The sequence below is a fragment of the Euwallacea similis genome, chromosome 19 (assembly GCF_039881205.1).
Source record: "Euwallacea similis isolate ESF13 chromosome 19, ESF131.1, whole genome shotgun sequence".
NCBI classification, from domain to species: Eukaryota; Metazoa; Arthropoda; class Insecta; order Coleoptera; family Curculionidae; genus Euwallacea; species Euwallacea similis.
In genome coordinates this window covers 817,792-842,008 of record NC_089627.1, presented here as the reverse complement: position 1 = coordinate 842,008, position 24,217 = coordinate 817,792, and the positions used below count along the sequence as shown (strand labels likewise).

Sequence of the window (24,217 nt, the reverse complement as noted above, 5' to 3'; positions counted from 1 at the left end):
GCAAACCTATTGCCTATTGTATGGCAAGGCACTACCCACTGCAATCAATTATGACGTCAAATAGGTCTTCGAGGTCCTCCAAGTTTTTTTTTTGAGTTGGGCTGGATTTAGAAAGGTAAATCCGGTGTCTAAAATAAAGGGAGGTAAAGTCATATAAGATTGTGTTGCGTGAGAGTTACTATGCCTTATCTAATTTTTTAATGTAATTTAATCTAGAGGCGTTGGGCTTGAATACCGTTACCTTTCTGTAGCCTTGCAGATGGAACAGGCAGGTCCACAACCTCCCTATAATGCTTGCCCTTATAATCAGTACCCGCGAACCCACAGGAATAGGCATCAATATGCCTCACCCATGCGATAGGCAAGATTAAGGCTCAGCTAAGGCTTATTATTCTCAAGTTGTGGAACTGAGCATCAATAATTAAAAAATCATCTTGTTCCAAGGGCACAAAGTCGGGTAGCTTATAGACGACAATCATGGGTACCAAAATATAGGCGGAAAAGGTCCCGTTCTTGACTGTACCCAGAGACCTTTCGGTTCTACCTGACACGCAGTAATGGAGGTTCCCTGAGTGACAGGAATTGCAGCATTTGCAACCGCTGTAAGAGAGCAGACTTCGGAGCAATAATACACATAGGGATGCAAGAGTTTACTCAAAGGGGTGAACCATCGCTTTATCCCCTTTATCGCAGATCTAACATCAATAACCAGCCCCAAGAATTCATGACTCAAGGTGGTAGTTTCTGGGTTCACAGCTGGGCATTCTCCCTGGAATTCTTAAAAATAATTGAAGTGGTAGTACTTAGGAACCGAGACTCACGGCTATGATGTGGAAGTCAGTCCCGCACACTCCCGAATAGGCCACTTTAATGAGGACGTCATCTGGCTGAGTCACTTAAGGAATAGGAATTTGTACATATTCTAGTTTGTTCGTTTTGCTGGTGTAACGTAGAGTGTCCATGGGTTGCGCGTAGGAAAGTGTAGCGAAGACTGCTATTTATAGCTGCGAATGAATGTCTTGATAACGTTCAGGCAATGGAATTAGCCTGCAATGTGTTACGTTTATAAGTGCTACACAATCTGCGTTGTTAATAAATGAAATGAAAATTTGAGTGGATATTGCGAAATGCCGGCTCTTATTAGGATTAGGAAAGGAGGCCTAGCCCCAGTTGATTATAGGTCAGACATAATATTGCTTATCGCATTGATCGAAAACTCGAGGAGTGACTTTTTAGCGATCTGGATAAAATGGTGAATTTAATAAAAATCAGTGCTGTGTCGTGTCAAGATTCGGTATAATTCAAGAGCAAAAGTCTTTTTTCTTCAATTGTAGGAGATTTTAATGTTCCACACAGTAAATTTCTTATAGTGAAATATAGGGAGTTCCAAATTGAATTTGCTTTTAATTTGCCTCCATAGTTCCCGCTGTTTTCGAAATATTTGACATGCATTTTAATGCACCTGCCCCGACCTCTTGGGTTCATTAATTCATTCTATCATTTTACCCTTCAAATGGTAGTCCTCCGTTGTGCTTATCCCGACCCACTCAAAGTAAGTCGCTTCTTATGTCTTACTAGCTGTCCCATACAATGTTGCTTCTGCTCTATGTTCTATTTTCCTTGGTCCAATTACTGCTTCGGCAAACACGATCAGCTTGATTAAAAAGCTTGATAAAGTTTCCTAAAGCTCTTCCTGCCAGCTTCGCATTTTGCACAGCAGTGCGATATCATGGGAAACATGCCCCCCATGCTGAGAGAAGGAAAAGTAAAATTTCGTGTCTGAATGTCGATATTGACGAAGAGGGTAAATCTCTGCACCTGAGCCAGATTTACTGCCGAGTACACAAACCGCTCTAGAAGTTTTGGAATTATGCGCGTAGCTTAAAGAATGCGAGTAAGCGCTAGCAGAATAAGGAGTTGAGTTGTCTAAATGATGCAAAATTATGGTTTTATTCCTGTCGGGGACGAACAATAAAACACAGATTTATATTAAAGACGCTCTCATTTATATTTTCTATTAGAAATACTTTTTTAGCAAATACAAAACGCCGTTGCGGGTCAGACCTCTGGCCGTGGACATAAATATTATCTAAAGAATAAAGGCAGTCGGAAAGCTATTCGAAACGCACCAATCATCAGAGAAGTCACTGGATATCTCACTTTTTATGAGATTCCTTACCCTACACGTAAAAATGCACTTTTAACCAACATCAGTCTCAATATTTTCCTTACATGTAACATAAATATTTTGTAAGTACACGCACCTACAAGTCTGATACACAGTACCGAAATGGTCCTTGTTTAAGTACGCGAATGGTTCTCGTTTAAGTACCCAAATGGTCCTTGTTTAAGTACCCAGTACTACAGAAATTGTCAGGTTGATAGTAGAATAAAGTTTGGAACTTTGACCGTAAGACCCTAATCACCCGTGGATCCCCTCAATTCGAGGAATATTCCGCTGGTGCTACGCACGAATATTTGTTCATGTTTCAACTGGGAATACAAAAACCCCTAAACTAGCTACTTAAAACGGTGTTAAATACGGTTTAAACGTTAATATCACAAATTATTATAATACAATGTCGCTTTTGAAAAAATATGCCTCAATTAAGCGTGCATATGTCGAACCGAAAGTGCCCCCTAATGGAAAATTCTGCCGCAACTAATCCCATGATTATGCGGCAAAAAACCTGATGATAAGGCTAATTGCGCGACAACCACAATAATGGAATCGCTTAATTCCGACTAAGGCACTTTGGCGGTACTGACGCGTTACATAGACACGTGCAGCCACGGTTCTAAAATTCATCATTGGAAACCTGGGTACTGGCGCTCGAAAAGGACCCCCGGGCATCTCCTAAACAGCTGTCGGGAACTGTGATGAAGTTGCACTTCTTGTAGTTGCTCCACCCCGATCCGACTCGTTTTAAAATGCTCTTTCGTTCATTTTCCGGTTTGCAGGTCACAATCACTTCCGGTACTATCAGCCCGCTTTCGAGAAGCGGTTCCGTGTTATCCACTACGATATTTATGTTGATACCATCATCGAAGCTCCTGTTTCTGACGATGTTGCTTATTTGGGGCCGCTTGAATATTTCCGCGTTCGTTTGCGGGCAAGGTGGTACCAGGCCCAGCATTTTCCCTATCTCCCGCTTCACGCGTTTGTTCCTGTACCCGAACAAGAAGGGAGACAGCACGTTGGAGAACACAAGTAATACTAAGGAGAGGTAGTTGAAGATTTGGCCGGGGCTGACGCTAATGCACCCTGACGTCAGGACGAGGGTCAGGCCGTACGGGACATAGCACACCAGCACCATGAAAATGACCAACACGCTAATTTTAGCTGCTCGTGTCTCTTCTCTGTACCTAAACACTGAAGCGTTGGAGATCTTGTGCTTCAAGTTGATTATGAAGTTGTTGCGATCGCTGCTGGTGCGCTTGACCCTACTGATTTTCGGCTCTTCCTGAGCGACGTTGCACTCGAGCATCGAAAAATTGGGAGCCGAATGAACCTTAGGCAAATGCTTCCTTTCAGGGCTGGGTGAGTGCCGCTGGCCTTCTTCCACGTCCAGAGAGTCCAGAGGAGTGGTCGAAGACGCGGACGTGCTTTTCCGCATCCTCTCGCTGTTCTGCCGGGCAGCTGCGTAAATGCACACGTAGATCATGCAGATCCCCAGGAATGGGGCCAGAATTACCAGGAAAAAGTACATGAAAGCGTACACTGTGTTCAGTACTTTAGTGCTGGAGCTTTCAGGGGTTTTCCTGCTGCTGCAAAAGTGCCACAAACTCCCATCCGAGTAAGTGACGGTACTCAAAGCTGCACATAGTAACGCAGCCAACCAGCTGCTCAGGATGAAGATCGTTGCTCGCGATTTGTTCACGTAAGAATGGTACCGCAACGAGTGTATCACTCCGAAGTACTGGTTCACCCCGATGAGCAGTATACTGAAGATGGAGGCAGTGCACACGAAGCTGGTACTGGCTTGAGCGAAGTAGCAGAGCAGCTCCTCAGTCGTTGAGTGGTTGTTGAAGGGGACGGAGCTGCTGCTCTCGAGGCTGGTCTGCAACACCTGCTCGCTGGTCTGGATGATCTCGATGGGTCTATTGGAGCTGAAGATCTCCTCTTTGATGAGCACGTCTTCCTCGATGCTTTGGACTGTTCGATTGTCCAAAGACGAGACGGCTTGGACCAGGGGGAAGGAACCTTGATCCACCACTAGAAGGGGGATCAAGAGCAAACTGGAGAGGAGGTTGGTCACCAGCAGGTTGATGACAAATCTGAAAAGAGAAAGAGAATTTTGGCTAATTAAATGGATCTCGTTCGATATATGCTCATCAAGCAATATTGCTGACGTTATGGTGAACGTAAAACAGAAAATTATGGAAAAAAATTGTCTGGAGCAATGTGGGTTAATGAGGGATGAGAGTAAATACAAAAGGATAGAGATGGAAACACTCAAGAGAATGTCAATACTCCTGACACTATGGTGAACAAGAAACCATAGAAGAAAGGCACAAAACTGGGAAAGTACGTACTTTGTATTTAAAATTTTGGACTTTACGGCGATAAATATCAAAATTAGCGAGACAAAAATAAACCTTATATCACTGCCATTAAACTGACACTAAAAGCATAAATAAGCAGTAATAATGGCAATAATTGAGGCATAATTACGCCTGTGTTTTTGTGTTCGTTTCATTCAGTTTTCGGAATTCCGGAACCAATAAATAGATAACTTTCCATGCCAATTTCCTTGTAGCTATTATGTCTTTGGACAAGGACAACAATTATCCAGAGTGCTTTTGAGAACCGATTTTTTTGAATTGACGCAATTAATCCATTAGTTGCTAGTGATCCCCCGGTCATTAGCGGAAAATTGCCTACCTATTAGGGATGGTCCGTAGGCTTCTTCTTCTGGCAAAAATGACAAGTAAAAAGACATTGGCCGTCACTGCTATTATTGAGGACGTGACGAGAGCAACGGTCACTAACCAGTGGTAGTCCGAATCCATTTGTGGCCTGAAACCAATAAAAATCGTTTAAATTAGAGCGAGCAGTTATTATGCAGTTATGCAAAAATTGTGCTTGTGTTACGCATTTAAAAGATAAAAATAATTATTGCACTCCTCAGGCAGCAGAAGATTACTGCGGTCACAGCGAAATATCATATCGTATCGTGTGAAATTCTACTGCCCATTGCTAATGAGTCAATTCTTAGAATAGCTATCATTTTTTCAAATAAGTTCCTGTGAATTGATAAGTTGCCCCTACGAGGGACCTCAATGGGTTTTCCCCATTTTTCTTGTCGCATAATTTTTTTAAAATCTACCATCAATACTAGCAGACATTCCACTGAGATAACGGGGACATCATTGAACTAAACAATCATTATTGGTGTTATCGCTTGTAGGTATCGCAATAAAAAGTGTTTTTCATGGTCTTGATTAATTGTTGAAGCTATTGACATTGCACCGTAAGTGATTTTTAAACGGATCATGGCACCTGTTTGAAACAATAATTGAGAATGTGTAAATTTCTAAAGGAAAACAATTCAGTTAAGTCTTCCACGTGGATTACGAGTAATTTATTTGACAGCCAGTTAGGGCTAAATTGGCTACCTCCATGCAGTTTACACCAAGCCCTCTCACCCTACAAAGGCTTCATATTAAGTTTCAGCAACGCTCATGCACAAATGAGTGCGAGAGCCATTTAAAGACATAACAAATTTGATTGTTAGTTGGTGGCCAAGTGGTTATTTCTACGCAGTTTTTACCAAACCCTCTCACCTTCCAAACGTTCCACGTTAAGACGCTCATAGGCAAATGAGCGCTGGACTCATTTAAAGACACATACATATAGCTAACTTGATCGTTACTTAGGGGTTAAGTGGTTATTTCCATGCAGTTTGTAGCAGGACATTAAAGAACCCACCATATGCCAACTGGAATAGGAATATCGAATTGTGAGGCAAAGAGCTCGATGCAGAGACCACTGATGCTGGGGAAAAGGCTAACTGGTAGCCCTCTAAGGACTGGTTTTTTAATGTATAGTTAACCAGCCACAGATGCCAGTTAAGAACTAATTGGCAGGTAAAGTTTTTTCAAACTGAAGCTAAGGGGTAACTAGCCGCGGATGGAAGGGTAGCTAAAGGAACACCTGCGCAAGTTAACAGAAATGTTTTAGCTGATGGTTACTCTTGACTGTAGTACTAAGATTTGACTGTAAGTAGCTCCATATGCAGATGCGGAGCAGGATATTAAAGAAAAAAAATAATAATAATAAATCTTACAAGTACATGTAGTTCCCAAATCACTCCCTACTGTGTTGTGCTCACCAGGATAAGCTCAGAGTTAATGAGGCAAGCCGCGGGTGGCTCAGGGCCTGTACTAGCCTAACACAATTTGCTAAGTAATGAATTTGCTTAGAACCAACTAAAGGTGAACAGAAGGTGTACTGCGATCTGTGTTGAGGTGCGTTGTTGTTGAAAGGTGAATTAGTGCATGCACCGATAAAATGACCAATTTAATGTAATATATTTAATGCTTTGGGGTATAATAACTAAATTGGGACATGTCCAATGTTTTTGCGTATGTTGAGGTGGTCAGCGTCGGAAGATCGCAGAGGGGAATGGTCACGGAGCTCTTTTTATCAAAGTCAGTGAGGGATTTTTCGGCTACTTTTTGTCAGTATGTAGTCAAATGAGGATGCTTCCCCGTGGCACCAGGCCAAGCTCGTGCCCAAACTAATGGTCGCTAATAATAAAAGCTGTAAACAAAGCACAAAAAACGATGTACACGCGAGTCTCCGGATTTGGGTTATTAGCACTGCTTGTGCAATCGTTGCAATTTCTCTAATTACTGAACAACTGATGCGGCAATTGCACAAAACCACCTCAAAAGGATGAGAAATCGCTATTTTCTAGACTAAACAAACATCGAGGCACTCGTGGCTGGTGCGTGCCACGAAAAATAGCTCTGGTACCTTGCAAGCAATAATATCAGACATTATTCAACGGAACTGGAACGTAACGCAGCTTCGCCTCGATGAGCTCCGAAAAGAACCACTTCTTGTCTACGCCACTGAACTGGCACCTCGACCATGATAAGATGAAAAAATCAATCAGAGAGTCCAACGCGTTCACTGAAAGTTCCTTAGGAAGCGCGTAAATGATCATCTCGACTAAATGATGAATGGAACCTAAAAATACCACCATCATGGGTGTCGGGATCGTCGGAGGGTCCCACCACCCAGTTTGGGAAAGCTCGATTCATGTTTATAAGCTTGGGAATTGGCAATAAGCCTTTCTTCCACCCACACGCAACACCTCCTCTCTGCCACTGATGTTTCAGTCAGGATGAGTCTGGATTCAGCTCGATGATAAATATCTTTTTAAATGCTAAATATATAAGCTTGCCCGAATGATGGATAACGCTTGTGGGCAGGCCCTGCTTGAGGGACTATTCCGGCTTCAAATAGAGGCGATGAGGAGATCTCAAGGCAGAAGAAAAATTATGACGCAGATGTTTAGTGGACATGAAATCTTTAGTAAATATCTGTGCAAAATAAGGGTGGAAGGTGAGAGCCGCTGCTGGTTCTGTTGGAGAGGGAGTTGCAGGCACCTCAGAGTATGCCCTGGTGGTGTGCTCTTAATGGGGAATTACTGGAGGAGGGAGACTGCGGCGAAAAGCTTTAGGAAAAGAATTATTAGGGAGAATGAGATGAAATAAAACTTAATACTTTCTTGTTACAGGAGCACTAAAGCCTCCGATTAACTCAAGAGAGGTCGCCCAAACTGAGACTTGACAAAATGGTGACTGCCCCTTTGTTCTATTTTTTATAATGCCTTTTTAAGCGCCTTGGATGGTGCGAAAGTACGCCTAATTCTAGAAAAGCAAACTGCCCCCATAAATATATGGGAATTGGGCTTCCAAAATCTTTTATCATTAATATCAGTCCGACGATCCTGGAGATACTTAATCACGAAAACGACCAAAACAAGTTCGCTGAATTTGCTTTCATTGGCAGTTTTCTCCGCCGTGGAATTCAACTGTTGGAGCCGTATTTTTTCGCAGTAAGTAAACCTTCAATCCATGTACCTAATCAGTTTTAAACAAATCCTCGCCGCAGGAATGAGCGCTCGTGTAAAACACGTGTAAAAAAAGGTCCTTTCCACATTCAAGTCGTCGAAATTCCTACTGCGATAACACAAACAATAACAACAACAATAATAATACACACGAAAAATCCTAATCCGTGTTGAAATGTTGATTCAAGGGCTCATCCGGATATGCACTATCAAGCCAGATGATGTTTTGAAGTCGCTTCGAATGTTCTGATGCATAAATTAATAGGGCACGTTTGCAGGATGCAATAAGACATATAGGTGACGTGGTTATTGTATTGGAGGACGATCATGATGAAGTGAGCCCCCCGTGTTTATTTATCGAGGTTTAAACGCTCATTAAATTCAGCCATTTCTGTCGGTGTCAAAGCGGAATCTAAAGCTTTGGGCCGTAAAGTGTGAGTGTGCCATCTCCAGCTGTTCTCTTAATTTATTCTTTTCTCCCACGAGAGGCAGCAACATTCTCGGATGAATCATTTCGGGTCGAAGTGGTCTTTGCACCCTTTAATCCTTCACAACTCTCCTTCGCCCTAACCTGGACTATCCAGAACCTTCTGTCCAAGACAATGAATGTCTGCTGCCTTTCCTGGTCGGCCGCCCTGGGCAGTCGCCTAATCTCGCCCTCCATAATGCCGAAAGTGCTCTTGCCTTACGATATATTTTGAATTTAGATGGGAAAACTCTACTTCTGATGTGTGGTCATCTGTATTCAAAATACGGCAGTGGCCTCGATATACATGGTATATTGTTGGTCGAGGGAATCCCCTTAGTTGCCATTAAAGTGGAAATACTATACAGTGATACCTCGATCTTTGGAGAAGCCACGAAATTCTAAAAATAGAGGGTATGTGAGGAATTTCTTCCAGTCAATGCAGGCCCGATTCTGGTTATGTAGAGGCAACGTTGGGCTATGAAAAAAACCACATTTTAAAGCTGATTTGATTTTAAAAACGCCCGAAAATCCTAAAAATTACAAAAAAAATTTAAGTTTTTTTCAGCCTCTGTATATTTCATGGCAATCCTGTCACCACTCCTCTGATTTTCCGGAAGAAACTTAAAATATCAGATCAGCTAAAGGACCATTTGCCTAGGAAATGACGCACTGAATATGAGCGTATTTGAATTTGCACAAATATCAAAATTAAAATTTTTCTGATTTCATTTCACTTGTCATTCCTGAAATCGCTCCGCGATCTTTGGCACGCGCCAGATTTTTCATGGAAAATATTAAAATTTTCAAGTTATCTAGAGGTGTCATTTGACAATGAATTTCCGTTCTGCACATTGGCGTATCTCGATGTTTTAGAGTCGAAAGAAAATTCGGAAAATCGCAAAAATTGGAAATGATTTTTTTTCATTTGTGGACCTCCTTCGAAATCCCCACCGCCACGCCTCTGATTTTTCAGATAGAAAGTTTACAATTCCAAGGTACCTGGCGACGTCATTTGACAATGGAATGACGTAGTATACACTGACGTATGTTATTTCTAGTGACGTCAGAAAATTGAGTAATCGCAAAGTTAAACGCGATTTTTGCAGTGCCGTGGTCGCGTCGAAATGCCTATCGCTACGCCCCGTGTTCTTTTCAGCCTATTTAAAGATCATGCGGCTATGAAATGATTAAATTCGTCTTTAACTCTAACACACCGACTTTGATAAAAACCTAAAAATTAGCGCGATATTCTAAGCAAAAGTACATATAAATTCCCGGCGTATTTGCTCCGCATTCATCACTTTTACTTTATGAAACAAACCACGGTAGTAGTAGTTTATTATAAAAAAAGTAATGAAGCCAAAGTTTATTATCAAACAAGCGCATTAAGGCGTTTTTCAGATGGTTCAATGAGAGTCCGCTTAAGTGGGCTGAGCGCTATGATCCAGGTGTTCAGCTTACGAAAGGTCTATAAATACAAAAACGATTTTTTCCGCACGTGGGAGCGCCTATTTCAGTCTATTAAAGTGCAAATTTATACCTTCAATTAAAGCTCTCAATTGCACGTTATAATCTCGAAAAGGTTGATGTTGGATATGGGCCAACTTTAATGGTTATTGCGGGGATTTTCGCGATCGGACTACTTGTTGATCGATTTATTTGGATTTGTACCCTCGCAACAATGCGCGCCCATAGCAAAACGTTAAAATGGTGTTAAAATAACGTTAAACCGATGTTAAAACAATGTTAGAATAACGTTACAAATCGCCCTAATGCCTAACGTGTATTGTGTCGGAAAATTGGCAAAAGTTGCCTCTGCCAACTTTCGAGTTTCAATTATTTTTAGTTGATAGCGAAGTAATTTCACCTATTTTTAAAACGCAGGTTGGTGCTCTAAAGTAATTTTAAAATTGTGGCGTTAAAATTTCAGCTCTTGCAAGTGGCGAGGCGCATGTCACAATCAAAGCGTTTGCTGTCGGGAAATCCGCATGTAAAACTTAATCGAAAAGGGAACATGCGAACTAATCGTTCATCGAATAATCCTTCAGAAGTCAGAGATCCGGACCGAACGACGTGTGAATGAATATAATCCGCAGGGTTACGTCACCGGAATGTTTACCTTTGCTTAATTAAACCGAAGAAGTTTAATGATACAACCTGCCTACATGAGATCTAACAGGATGTTGTGTAAAATGCCGAGGCATTCATGAGAAGTCTTGAATTAAATCTTTGGTTTGGATGCGAATGTTGATGTGTTATTTTTGCAGTGCTAAGAGCTACGTACACGCAGATTCGCCTCAGGGCCGTCGAGAAAGAACTGAGCAAATGATGCTTCAGGTGCAAATATTTTCCTATGATTCAATGACCTTTTACTCTCTCTCTCTCTCTCTCTCGCTCTTTTAAGTGAGTGCTCTTGACACGATACTACGATTTTTTGGAACATTGTTAGCTTCGTGATACGCCACTGAAGAGCTGGGTTTTTGACTGAACACTCCTCCCCTTCAAAACCTTATAAAAGCACTTTGGATTTAATAACAAAAACCATCCAAGAGCATCGCTCAAAGGGCTAATACAAATATTTTCCACTTTTAGAGCTCCTGGATACGCCACTGAATATCTCGATATACGATGCAATAAGGCGTCTCGTCAATATAACATGTGAGACACTCAATTAAGTGCAGATATCTAACATCCATCAGGGAGGTTCTCGAGAGAGTGATTATATGCATTAAAATTACTACTTTCCTGGGTTCGCGCCTTTTGGACGCGTCTGGACCCTTCGATACGCCCCTGAATATCTCCAATGTAAGATTGCGTCATTGTTAGTTTCTTTTCTGTTGTTAATTATTATTTTGTACGTTCTTGCAAAGAGTAATATTCTAAGGGTGTCTCTCAAGGGTCAGAAACCCAGAAACTGAAACTGGAAACCGAGGAGAAATGAAAAATCAGTTCTTCTCGCTGGGTCTGGAACTTCGCACCATGGAAGATCAAGGGCTATGTGGTATCGATGACGCCGCAGGCCTTGCACTTCGGCCCGGTTTCCCCTATCCGATCCTCAGTCAAAAACTCTAAATCAAGTAGTAGGGCAGGCTGTAATTCTTGCACCAAGTCCAAATTTCGAGGCCCACTGACCTCTGTCCTCCACCCTTACCAGGCGCGTCTGCTCTTTCTCAAGAGTTTGCTCTTTGGCCGTTCGCCTGCCAGCCTCGGATGGTCGCCGAGGCCCAGTCGCTTCTCCAGCAGAAGATCGATTTGGGGGGACTGCCTGCCAGTATCAGGACGGTCTGGTGAGATACAGGGCGGTATGGGACATGACTCGCCTCAGGGATATTCGTTGAACGCTTAGCGACAAATATGGATACTTTTTTCTCCCTTGCCTTCAACCCCGAATTGGAGTTGCGTGACGGAGGAATACGAATCCAAACTAACCTAAACTAATCTGAACTGACTTAAGCTAACCTAAACTAATCTGAACTGACGTAAGGTAACCTAAACTGACGTAAACTAACCTGAACTAAACAGAACGATAACCAAGACAGAATTTCTTTATTTCTGCTTTTCAGTATTCCCTTTCTTGGACCCTGAAAGTGGCAGATTTTGTATCGATGACGCACTTTCAAATTCCTTCACGCGCTTCCAGCAGCAAGTTAACATTGACGACAATTTTAACAGAATTTATTAACGTCAATAAATGTTTTTTTATTAAAATAAAGCAACTGTAATCCATCATCTACTCTTTATAAAGCCAGCAGGAGTTGATATAATCATTTATTGCGGTCCTTGACAATGATGCATAATACTTCTGTACTAGTCGTAATGCTCGATTATTTATAACGGACTAAATAATGGAAATTGTGAGTTATAAATACGATAAGTCTTGTCTCAGAAAAATCTCAAAAAATAGCTTATGTTCGTAAATTTGGTGGGTGATTTTAAAATCTGGGAATCCAGTAGCGATAAGGAAGTAGGTGGTCCGATGTGCCTACCGAATGGTGCGAGTACCGCTGCTGTCGATGGCCTCTGAAAAATCGCCTTTATGCTGTATGCAAATGGGGCTCGCAGGTGATTTAAAAGAGGCAACAAAGAGGCAGCAGAAAACTGCATAAATCCGCTTAAGACGAAGGTCTGGCAGATTTACAGGCGACAGCCTCCAGATGTTCTCTCTTGGTTAAAAAATATATGGGTGTTCGTAGGTGGGAGAACACTACACAGAACAGCAGATGACTCAAAGGAACTGGCGAATTTATTGAATAAATATTGAGTAACTCTGTAGGTTAAATTTATAATTTCGGTGCAATTTTTCTTCTGAATCATAGCGAAATATCTGCGTCTGGATGTAGGCGCTTGAGAACAATGAAAATGAACACTAACCAAACAGCTATTCGTCTGCCAGTCATTGGCATTATCATATCTTGTCAATCATTAACGATCTATTTTTATGAATCTCTCATTTAACTATGTTGTTAGCAGCATATCACAGCTATTTTTAGGCCTCGTTTCTAGAAAGTGGAGAAATCACCAACGAGACTTCCTTAACGATGATCTTAATGGCGAGAATTGTAAGTTTCGAATTATCAGGGCGATTTGATATAAAGCGCGGAGAAACGCTTAAAAACATATATAAATGAAACTAAAAAATGATACTGACTAAATAGGAAAATTTTGAACAGTTACGGGGGGAAGGGAGTAGTTGCCAAATACCTTTCTGATACGCCTCTGACTCTTGCGGGACTCGTGATGTGTCAATTTGACGGAGAGTGTCCCGCTCACGGGATTGAGGGAGGTTTTCGCAAAGAGTGCAAGAATTGCTCCCACCTCCCCACCCCCCTGGATACCTTGCGATTGGATTTTTTTAAAATTTCACTTGCCCTCAAATTCTCTTCTAGTACGCCCCTGTTTACCTCTGAACTTATGTTCGATTTAATAAGTAAGGAAAAAACTTCAGCCTACTAACTGGAAGATAAATCTCTTGGCAAATTTTCTCATGGCCGATTTTTCATTTGCCCTCAGATTTCCTTCCAGCGCGGCCCTGTTTACTTCTGAGTTTACGTATCAACCTGATGTAATATAGAAGAGGTTTAAGGATGCTAACATGAAGGCACAGCCCTTAGTGAAAATTCTCACAGGGTGATTTAGTGCTTCGTTGGGAGATAGTCCAGTGAGGCATCACATTGTGTGAGCTAATGAACGAAGGGGGTTCGGATTAGTTCTGGTCATGATGAAAATGAATTCCCCTGATCAAATTCGGGAATTTGATCAGGGGGATCGTTTTTGGGCTTGTGAAAAGGGCTAATATCAAAACTAACCACTCCCGTCGGAAGTCAATTCAGATCCCTCGAATAATCATAGACCTAGAACTAGGGGAAAATGGGCTAGGATAGCAGAGCAAAAAGAATAGAGATTTTAGGAATGATATATAGGGAAACCCTGTATAGCAAACACGGAATTTGTAAAACGAGGACATAGACATTTTCTACCTAAAATTGACCTAGATTTCCAGCCCTCGATTTTTTAATTTAAACAGCCGGTATAGGTACAGTATACAACGTGACGTCAGGAGACTGTAATTTGCACATTATGAGCAGCTCACAACCGGCTACAAAAATTACCAGAGCCTTTATTAAAAGACGTTTAGTGTTACTTATGATGAAAACACTTACAACACACTTAAAAGTGCATTTGCAGCGTTGTCATGCAAATACGTTGTTTACGCGTTCCATTATAAATGAACTTACCAGTCCGTAATAGAGATAATAATGTTCCAGAGGGTTCTGGAAGCTATCGGAATGATGATTCGTGGAAATAATCGTCTGGTATATGAAATTATTTTTGCCCCCTTTACGCCCTGTGCTTATTTCTTGAAGTTCCGGGTGCAGGGTGGCAATTACTATTATTGTTACACATATAACGTCTGAGCCTTACAGCACCAAGTGGCGTAAACTTTCAAGAACCTGTGTGACCATAGGCGTAGCTCTAACTCCACTGGCGTCCCACACCCAACTACTGCCACGCAGCTCCTGTCAACCGCCACTTCAGCCCAGAAAATGTGTCATGATTGACACTTCCATTTCTCTAACTCATTTCTCTTGCTGACTTTAGTAACAACCGCAAATGTAAACCAAACATGCGCGATCATCACACGAACCATTTGAAGGGAATCGAGCGTGTTTTGAGCCATACTGACCAACAATGACTCGTGAAAAGACCACTTGTACTAAACACTATTCAATTTGGTTCAAAACGCGAAAATAAATATGTATGTAACGTTCATTGATGAAATCTTAAATAAACAAGGTCAAGATTTCTTTATTTATTACGTGGGATTTTATTGAGACATAAATCGTACTGGATGTTTCACATTTTAAGGGCCCTCATCGCGCATTTATTATTTTTTTATTATTGCGTTTAAACGCATGGCATGATCGATCAATATTGATAGATCAATTACAGGCTAATTGACACGTTTTTTTTATCTAAATTTAAGTTTGTTTGCTTAAAATAATTTCTATAACACAAACTTGTTTATATTTATAAAACTCACGTTTCTTGCGTCATAGAAGGGTTCTGAACGCATAGCACGCGTCCTTAGGTGTTTTAAAATTAATTTACATAACAATTTTATAAGTAAGAATCCACATCGAGCCAATCGGATTTTCTGTTAAATTGGACAAACTGAGTTCACATATAGGAAATTGCCCACGTAGGAAAGCTCGTACGTTCCTGGATCAATAATTTTGAATTTACCCGTTTTTACCATGAACCACCAAGGCACTGGTGAATTACCATTAGATTTAAGATTTTCGGTCGAAATTTAAATGCTGTCAGACGTACCATGACTGAAATGTCTATAAAATGAGTGAAATTTGTGTAAAGTGAGTGACGTCTGTGTGAAGTGAGTAAAGCGTGTGTAAGGTAAGTGAAATGTGTCTGAAGTGAATGAAGAAGAGCCGCAAAATTCACATCTTAGCTGCCAACCCTGGCCATTAACGGCCGACTAGCCCAAACAATTTTCTTAATGGTTAAGAGTGCTTTACTAAACTTGCTCAGTTCAACGGACTCTCCGTAAAAGCGATTCCTATAGCCCCAATTCCCGATCCGCTCTATTGGATAATCCTACCTTATCAAGTCATAGCTCCAACAACAAAAATCCAATAAAACCACTTTTCAATAATCATAATGTCGCTAGCACACAATTGAAAATCACTTAAAGATAGTACCAACGCCTATAACTGACTCTTGTCGCAGACTCGTAAGTACTTTGTGCGCGTACCGCATATGCGGCCGACTTAGCCACGGTACGACTGGAACTATCCAAACGCAAAACGAAACTAATAATAGAAGTCTGTCTATTGCATGATGATCGCCATTCAAAAGTGATAATTGGATTGGGTAGGGTATGGTTCCTATGCTGATGGTACCGTGTCTAAAGCGCGGGCAATAAATCAAAATTCGGCTGGGGAAAGGTCGAGAGTTCAGAGGCGGGTCCCATGGCCTGGATAAATAATAAGTAATTCTTACAAATTCAAATCATTTTACAAGCAAATTTTTGCAGAAAAGACTGTTAGTACCGATTCATAGCTCCGCCGCTGGTCTCGGATCGACGGCCAGGGTTGTTCGGTTTTCATCTGCGTCCTTCCAGGGGGTGGTAGAAAGTCGCAAAGTAGGACGACTTCATGAGTACATGAATAAAGGTGATTTGAAAAACACATGCAGAGTATTGACGTTTCAGGGTTTTTTTTTCGATTTTTCTTTGCAGTATTATTCTAATTGTTGAAATATCTAGTGCAAAATTGGGGGGGCACATTTCCCCTAAGAATTCACACCAACTGGCGCCTTATTTGTTTTTTTGTGGCACCCCACTGACTTTAATTAGTGAAAAAATTTATTCTCCGTTTAATTCAAAAACGTTTTCTAGCGTTTTTCCTGCTCGTTTTCGAGCAATTTGCCAAAGTGGCTGCAAAAACACCCCATTTTTACCATAGGAAAACTTCGACGCTTCATCTGCCAGTTAGTTGTTAACTGACATGTCTTTAACTAGACATTTAAAAATGGGTCCTTAGAGGAGTATAATCAGTTTACCCCCTTGTCCAGTTTCTTTTTAAATCAACCCGATTTTATCACAATTTGTAAAATGTTCTCTCAATTAACGAATCCGTAAAAACTGCAGGTGCAACTTTTCCAAGCATTTATTTTTCAAAAATTGAGCGATTTTCACATCGTCACCATCGCATGGTTTTACAATAATGTGTCACAGGGTAATGACACGTTCGGTTAAGGAGGCTTTCCAAACAGAAGAATAACGCTCCAGTTGTCGGTGTCAATGACGTCTTCGCACTTCCTCCTGTTTCTCTAGCGAAAAGTATAAAATTTCGACTGAAAATATGGGAAAAATTCTGAAAAGTTTGTGTTAACTTAAAAATTAAGTAAATAGAAACGCAATGAGAGTTCGTGCGGGATTCTGCTCGGTTGAAAACAGGTAAATATCGCAGTTTTAGGATTCGATTTTATTTAACAATACCGGGAATATCGTCTCGTTTGCGCTCGGGTCTCCGAAGTCGCACGATCACCGAGCGGCATACCGCGAAGAAAATTTCGCCAATTGAAAAGAAAAAAGTCATGGGCGGAGATGAAACCGGACAATGCAGTGAGTGCTGCGTCGAAAATAAATAGTAACTGAAATTCCTCTTCACAATGGCCGATGGATCATCGTTCAAATAAGCTAAGGTAAGAGACTGACTCTTGATCACTATACCTAATCTCTTTCTTAATATATTATATTATATATTATATATTATTATATATTATATATTATTATATATTATATATTATATATATTATATATATTATACAGGGTGTCCCAGATAAGGATGAACAGCATGGGGATCTTGGAAACGGTAATAGATACAAAATGGTTTAAATTGGGAAAAAGTTGGGCAATTTAAAGCAAATTAATAATCTGTTTTTATATCGACGAAATTCCGAATGGTTACGAAGATATCCGGAAAAAAACGAATTTGGCGGTTTTCGTTTTTTGCAAATAACTCTTATACGGTTATAGTTAGAGGAATAAAAGTTTTACATTATTAAAGCACTTTTTTGAGAACTGTTTAGCAGTGTTGCCAGTTTTCTTGTTACATCCTTACTTTCGGAGAAAAATGAGTAAACTTTTGATTTTCATATGGGCGTGATATCAATTATTTATATTTTCAAAATCGTCATAAAATTCCCTTTTCAGCCATGCATTACATTTAATATTTTTCTCAGAAACTCTATGAGTTATAGCCATTAAAGCATTTTTTGATAAGTAGGCCATGATTTTGACTTATAGTAATGGTGCACATTAAATAAATGAATGCTGTGGAAACGTCAACATTTGATTCGATCCAAGTTTAGCCGCATTGTTGTTATTAAATACATAATTTGAAACAATTATTTTTTTAATTTTAGGCTGATACCAGTAATATATTTATACTTTTAAATAATGTTGACGTTTCCACAGCATTCATTTATTTAATGTGCACCATTACTATAAGTCAAAATCATGGCCTACTTATCAAAAAATGCTTTAATGGCTATAACTCATAGAGTTTCTGAGAAAAATATTAAATGTAATGCATGGCTGAAAAGGGAATTTTATGACGATTTTGAAAATATAAATAATTGATATCACGCCCATATGAAAATCAAAAGTTTACTCATTTTTCTCCGAAAGTAAGTATGTAACAAGAAAACTGGCAACACTGCTAAACAGTTCTCAAAAAAGTGCTTTAATAATGTAAAACTTTTATTCCTCTAACTATAACCGTATAAGAGTTATTTGCAAAAAACGAAAACCGCCAAATTCGTTTTTTTCCGGATATCTTCGTAACCATTCGGAATTTCGTCGATATAAAAACAGATTATTAATTTGCTTTAAATTGCCTAACTTTTTCCCAATTTAAACCATTTTGTATCTATTACCGTTTCCGAGATCCCCATGCTGTTCATCCTTATCTGGGACACCCTGTATATTATTATATATTATTTTTAAAAAAATTTGTGTTGAGGACTCTAAGTTGTTTTTGTCACTGTTTGTATGTCCTTCCTGAAGCGTATATAATCTGTATATTATTCCTTTTCGCATATCGTTTCTCTAGTTCAATCGATGAGCTGAACGCTCGCAAAAAGCCTACAACGTTATTTGAATGTTTAGAGACTATCGCATAGTTGTCATCGTTCGCCCTATGACTAGTACCTTTGCAAAAGGCAGATTCTAAAGATTCTATGATTTGGTACCGATATCGATTCTTAGATGATTTAGCCGAATGGTAGCAGTGAGGATTGTTCCGTTTAATTCTTTGATTATTATCAAAAGTATCCTGGTATACCTTCTCCCATTTTTAGTGTTCTCCAAGGATTAGAACACATTTATGTGTATTTATGTTGTGTTGCAAAGAATATCTTGGCCCAAAAAAGTCGAAAAGAAGCTTATGACGGCTACCCCTTCGTTCATCGCTTTACATCCCCTGTCACATTTCACACAAAGTCAGACATGCATTATTTTCATCTTGAGAATTATCAGATTCTACCTAAAATCTACGTTTCAAGAGATAATAGGAGTTTGATTACAGAACCACAACTTCACAGATCTTCAATTAATTAAAAATTTTAATTAATTAAAAAATCAAAAATAAAACACGCAGTGAATGGATACAATTAAAAGAAGCAATTTTCAAGAAATCCTCAGTAACCTTTCAAAAACTGCCTCACGCTTTAAATTTGGATTTCCCAAAGCACGTGGTGAACTCCTTGCTTCATAAAAATCGTACAGAGGCATTTTTTTCGAACCAGCAATAAATATTGTGATAAACCAAACTTGCATAGTTTAGCTATTACACAGCAATAATACATTTTTATCGTCACAAATGCAGAAATCATGAAGCTTTGTTGCTATTTGAGATTTTTACAAGCTTCTTTAGACCTCATTAATTACAGGGTTTTTCCATTTGGCGGGTAAATGTAGTTGCCTAGAAGTAATTAAATTTTTTCATAGTTTTATTGTGTTTTGCTGACTTTGGAATACTTTGATAAACACAAGCAAATGATGTGGACTTCTGTGCGCGTCATTGCACCTGCCTCTCTGAAACCTCATCGCCAATCCACGTTGCCAAACTGCAGGAGATTTCTATTATTTCAAGTATTTATTTGCAATGTTCCTCATAACTACTGATTTTACTCTTCATATGCTCGCTTCACACGAAGGTCGTCTTAGTGCCGATATTCACGGTCGTTCGTAGTCCAAGAGATTGTGTGATGAATAATTATGCAAATTCACCCACACGTGATTAGTCATCCGCGTGGACCAAAAAACTACATGAATCTCAACATAGGCTCATATTTAACGCTTATTATCATTGTTAGAGTTCCACTTAGTGTCATTCCGTAACAATGGGAGTATCAAATTGGAGTCTTTGTTTCGCCTTGTTCAGTATGTTTTTTACATTCGTCTTGTTGTTCAATAGTTTACATGAAAATTGTGGCACACTCGACATGATGACTGGTGATTGTTTCAGCCAATAAAAAAATTAATTATTGAAATGATATCTAGATTCGCTTAACGATCGCACAATTATCGTCACATACTTTTATAAGCTGCTTAATGAGCATTAAACGATATTCATTAGCCTCTGATGGAATAAAGCGAATGGCAAGTAACTGGCAGCATGTGTGCTTAACGTGGCTGATCGACAGGAATAGGATTATATGCAAATTTTTCCATTGGAAGAGCGCTTATAAGAACATAGAATGCGACGCAATTATGAAGCCCAGAAATTTTCATTTAGGCACCAAAAAAATTGTTATAGAGCTCAAATTTGAGCACACAGAATAATGTCACGCGGGAGGTATTACTAGGAGCTAGATATAATTGATATATGACTTTGAGAAGCGTTGGCAAACGTAAACAAACCAAGGATCAGTTTTTATAGCAACAAGCGAGAGATTATTGAATTTTTCGGCCAATCAGCGTCGCTAAAAATTTCATTCCTCTCACGTCTTAATATGATATAGGGCCGTCACTGACAAATTATACCTCAAACGTCATTTTGTGGCATATTTCAGTCAGAATTACTGGTTTCTTGTGTTTGCCCACCAAGCGTCGAATTTATTGTACAGCAACGCCATCCAAAGTGGCTGAGCCACACTCGATGAGTCATCAATGGTAGTCCGATAGCTACCACTTCTTTACGACCCAGTTTACACAGAAAAAGCGTTCCTTAACGGTGCTTAGGACAAAATTTCGCCATTTTAAATTAAACGCGAATGCAGCCGCGTGATTTTTAAATGAATTTCCAACAATCGATTGAACTTAATAATTGTTTTCCTGTTTCAAACTAAAATGACTAATCAGTTCAATTTTGCATTTAACAGAGCAATCACGTATTGGCACGCAACTTCCTGATTCTATATTTACACTCTATTAGCGATGATGATAATATTAAATCCTATCTCTTAGTTAAACCCGCAATTCCTCTCCCGTCATTTATTCTCTAAGTTCAAAGTATATGTTTTTCCTATTGGCGCTTGAACTGCATAATGTATTAAGATAACTTAATTGAAGGTCAATGCATTAATGCAAGTACGTAAATTTAAGCTCGTGTACAAAACACGGTTACTCTTATCGGGTTTTAGTGCTGAGCTGGGTTACCTCGCAAAAAGTGACGCATTACCCAACGGCAGATACAGTACTGCTTAGGGCTATAGCAAGGGGTCTTCGCAAGTAAAAAGTCATGGGAATGAAGGGCGGCTAAGTTTGTGCCCGAGCCTTAGTACGCCCCAGTTGTTCTTGGACTCCGTTGTTGCCTCTTGTTGGCAGGAAGAGAAAACACTTGAGTTAAAGACACATGAGCATATCATATTTTTCTCAGTTGAAAAAATTCCAATTGAAAACTTACGATGACCTCCATAAGAAAGGGTGAAGTTGATGATGGTTGCCGAAATTCGGAACGTCGGGTTTCAACTATGACATCGCCGGGTACCAGCAGAGGAAAAGTTGAAAAAACAAGATAAAATTTTATTCACATTCCATTCAATTTTCTGAGCTTCGCAATTTTTCGCCCGAACTCACTAAGAAAGCTGCATCGCAAAAATCCAATTATGCAACTACCAGATTACGCACAGAAAAACTAACTAATCCCATTTATTTATTTAAACGCTAATTAGTATTTCGAAGAGTGCCGATGATAGAATTAATGGTCTTTGTTTCCGAACCATTGGGCAGTGAATTATCTCGGTTTCCATGAGCAATCATTGAGTTTGTCCGCGCCAACCTCGTATCAAATCGCCAAATTCCAGCAGGCAGGTATTTACCCGAAATACAACCAGAAATAATAACTAACCATGACCCGCCTCAGACATCGTTTTTATATGTATAAAATTAACCAAGAAGGTTTTTTCCAAGCTAGTCGTTTCCGCTCTAGTTGCACCTCTCGAAATGCCCATTTTTTTGCCCATTCGCCGGTCTGTTGCGCTGCTTGGCGTCTATCCAAATATTCCTCACACTTTGCATCGAATTACCTTTAATTTTTCGAGTTTTTTACTACTCGAATTTGTTGCCAAAATGTCCGAATGCTTTCAATTTTCCAAAATAAAAAAAAAGAGAAGAAGCTGCAGGTATTGACGCGATAAAATTCGCCCCAGAGGGGCCGCTCCTCTTCGGACGCGCAGTCGGTACCATTACACTTAACGCCCGTCTTTTTTAATTAATATAAAAATAATCCACAATCATTTGATCCTCATGAGGGCCTTATAATTACGCAACACGCCCACGGCCGTGAGTTCAACCAATGAAACCAACGAGGAACGCAGGTACGTAAAGATGCGGCGTTACTCATGCTCCTCGAATCCATCTCAATCTATTATTAGTGCGATTAGTTCCGGTGAGTTACGGTTCCGAAAGCGGGTCGAAATTCGGAATATTTGCATTCTCCGTGGTTTTATTGCCTCACGATGTATATTTATTTTCGTTCTGATGCTCAAAATAATGGGGCCATTGCGACCTAAATACACACATATCGCGAAGTTTTATGACGTTATTATGATCATTCGGCTGCTGATTTGATTGGATATAGAGGTATTTCAAACTGGACTTACCATTTATGTTTCAGTAGGACTCGTTCTTGAGTTTTTGAGCCGCAACGTATCTAGAAAAGAAATGAGGTGATTAAAAGGTGTTGCGAAAAGCAGGAAAATTAGTTAGTTGACTGTCTTTGTGTCTTTTATTCTCTCATTCATTATATTATCTGTTATCTCCTTCATACCCGCTCTCCCGATTTTTGTTAGTTTTTGTCTCGCCTCAGCGCTTATACGCCCGTGTCAGATCATTAGTGGGATAAATTTGTGAGGAGCGAAACAATTTTCACATTTCATATTAACTGTCAAGGTTTGCCTGGCATTAACATATTTTTACGCTTTGACATGTATCAAAATTCAAAATCTATCTTGACACATTTTTTGCAGTTTGACGTCTGTCAAAATATTTGACATTGCGCAATTCCTCAATTTTCTTACCGCTTCCGTTTCCCAATTTCATAGGTTTTAAACCATTTTAAATGTGGGTTTTTTTATATGCAATAAAAACGCAATAGTTTATTACTGAGTTTCAAGTTCATTGCTGAGCAACAAAAACCAGGAAAATCAATATCCCAGATATACCTACTTGTTTGCTCGAGACGCTTCACTAGACGGCATGTTTGCACAATTGAGGAAGCGGATTAATAATTAGTTCGAATTACTAGAAGTGGAAACTGTTATTTTCATTCTTTTTTGTACAGTTTTGATGGTAATGAGGGTTCATACCGGCCTTGACGCCATCAGACCCGTGGCGTTGATATTGCGACATGTTCAACAAAGTGTTCAACTCATCAATTAAACATTAATTGGATTTGTATTTTTCAAGTCTATACTTTATGCGTTTATGGCTCGGAATTGGCGCAAAGCGACAAAACGCGCTTTGAACAATTTATTGTCTGCAGGTGGAACGTGGAAAGCGCTGAATGAATGACAATTAAGCCGATTGTGGTTGAAATGTACTAAACGTGGTGGTTATCGCGACCGGAAACTGTAGCAGAAGGATGAACTTCTTAGGCGATCGAGCCCCAGGAGGACCACCCTAAGAAATCCATCCATCATATTATGCAATATTGCCCCCAAACCCTCAAATCACTGAATTCGCTCTTAATGTGAAGCATGCAAGAGTTCGTAATGTAGAGCATTCACGTGATTATTTGTAGTCGCATCTAACGGAAAATGATCAAAAGCTGAAGACTGCGGAAACGTCAAAATTTGATTTTCAGGTTGCGTTCCGTCAAGATTTTAACCATGTTCCGTTGCATGTGAAAAAACGGTAGACGTCATCAGAATGCGCCTTTCAATTACCACCGAATCAACTTTTTATCGCAAGATCGCGTAAAAATATACTACTTGTAATCGTTTAAGAAGGAACAATTTGGTTTCTGGGTCAAGGGGGAGGTCAATCGGTACGGTCAAGGTAGTTGTATCCTGTTCTGGATAATCAAAAGTGTAATGAATTCCTAATAAGCTCGACAAAATTAAAATATTCATATTTGACCCCACGAACCAACGAAACCAATTTGGAAGGTTCAAAGACGACGGGGTGACGGTC

General features: G+C 39.9%; 1 protein-coding gene and 1 long non-coding RNA gene across 5 annotated transcripts; both read right to left on the bottom strand.

The window, feature by feature from the left end:
- Positions 1-240: 240 nt before the first annotated feature.
- Positions 241-1,095, bottom strand: LOC136415161 (uncharacterized). Its single transcript, XR_010752585.1, has 3 exons — positions 822-1,095; positions 655-777; positions 241-600 (listed from the first exon to the last, which is right to left on the bottom strand). It is a non-coding gene; the product is annotated as an uncharacterized lncRNA (long non-coding RNA).
- A 1,238-nt stretch (positions 1,096-2,333) lies between these two features.
- Positions 2,334-22,813, bottom strand: LOC136415099 (octopamine receptor beta-2R). 4 transcript variants are annotated; one of them, XM_066399511.1, is made up of 3 exons: positions 22,687-22,813; positions 4,886-5,020; positions 2,334-4,278 (listed from the first exon to the last, which is right to left on the bottom strand). In XM_066399511.1, the coding sequence occupies exons 2-3, from the start codon at positions 5,011-5,013 to the stop codon at positions 2,799-2,801; spliced, it is 1,608 nt and encodes a 535-aa protein (XP_066255608.1). In that variant the 5' UTR covers positions 5,014-5,020; positions 22,687-22,813; the 3' UTR covers positions 2,334-2,798. The 4 variants fall into 4 exon arrangements, with proteins under 4 accessions (XP_066255608.1, XP_066255605.1, XP_066255606.1 ...); XM_066399508.1 differs by lacking the exon at positions 22,687-22,813 and adding an exon at positions 22,020-22,117; XM_066399509.1 differs by lacking the exon at positions 22,687-22,813 and adding an exon at positions 21,904-21,950.
- Between the last annotated feature and the right edge of the window lie 1,404 nt (positions 22,814-24,217).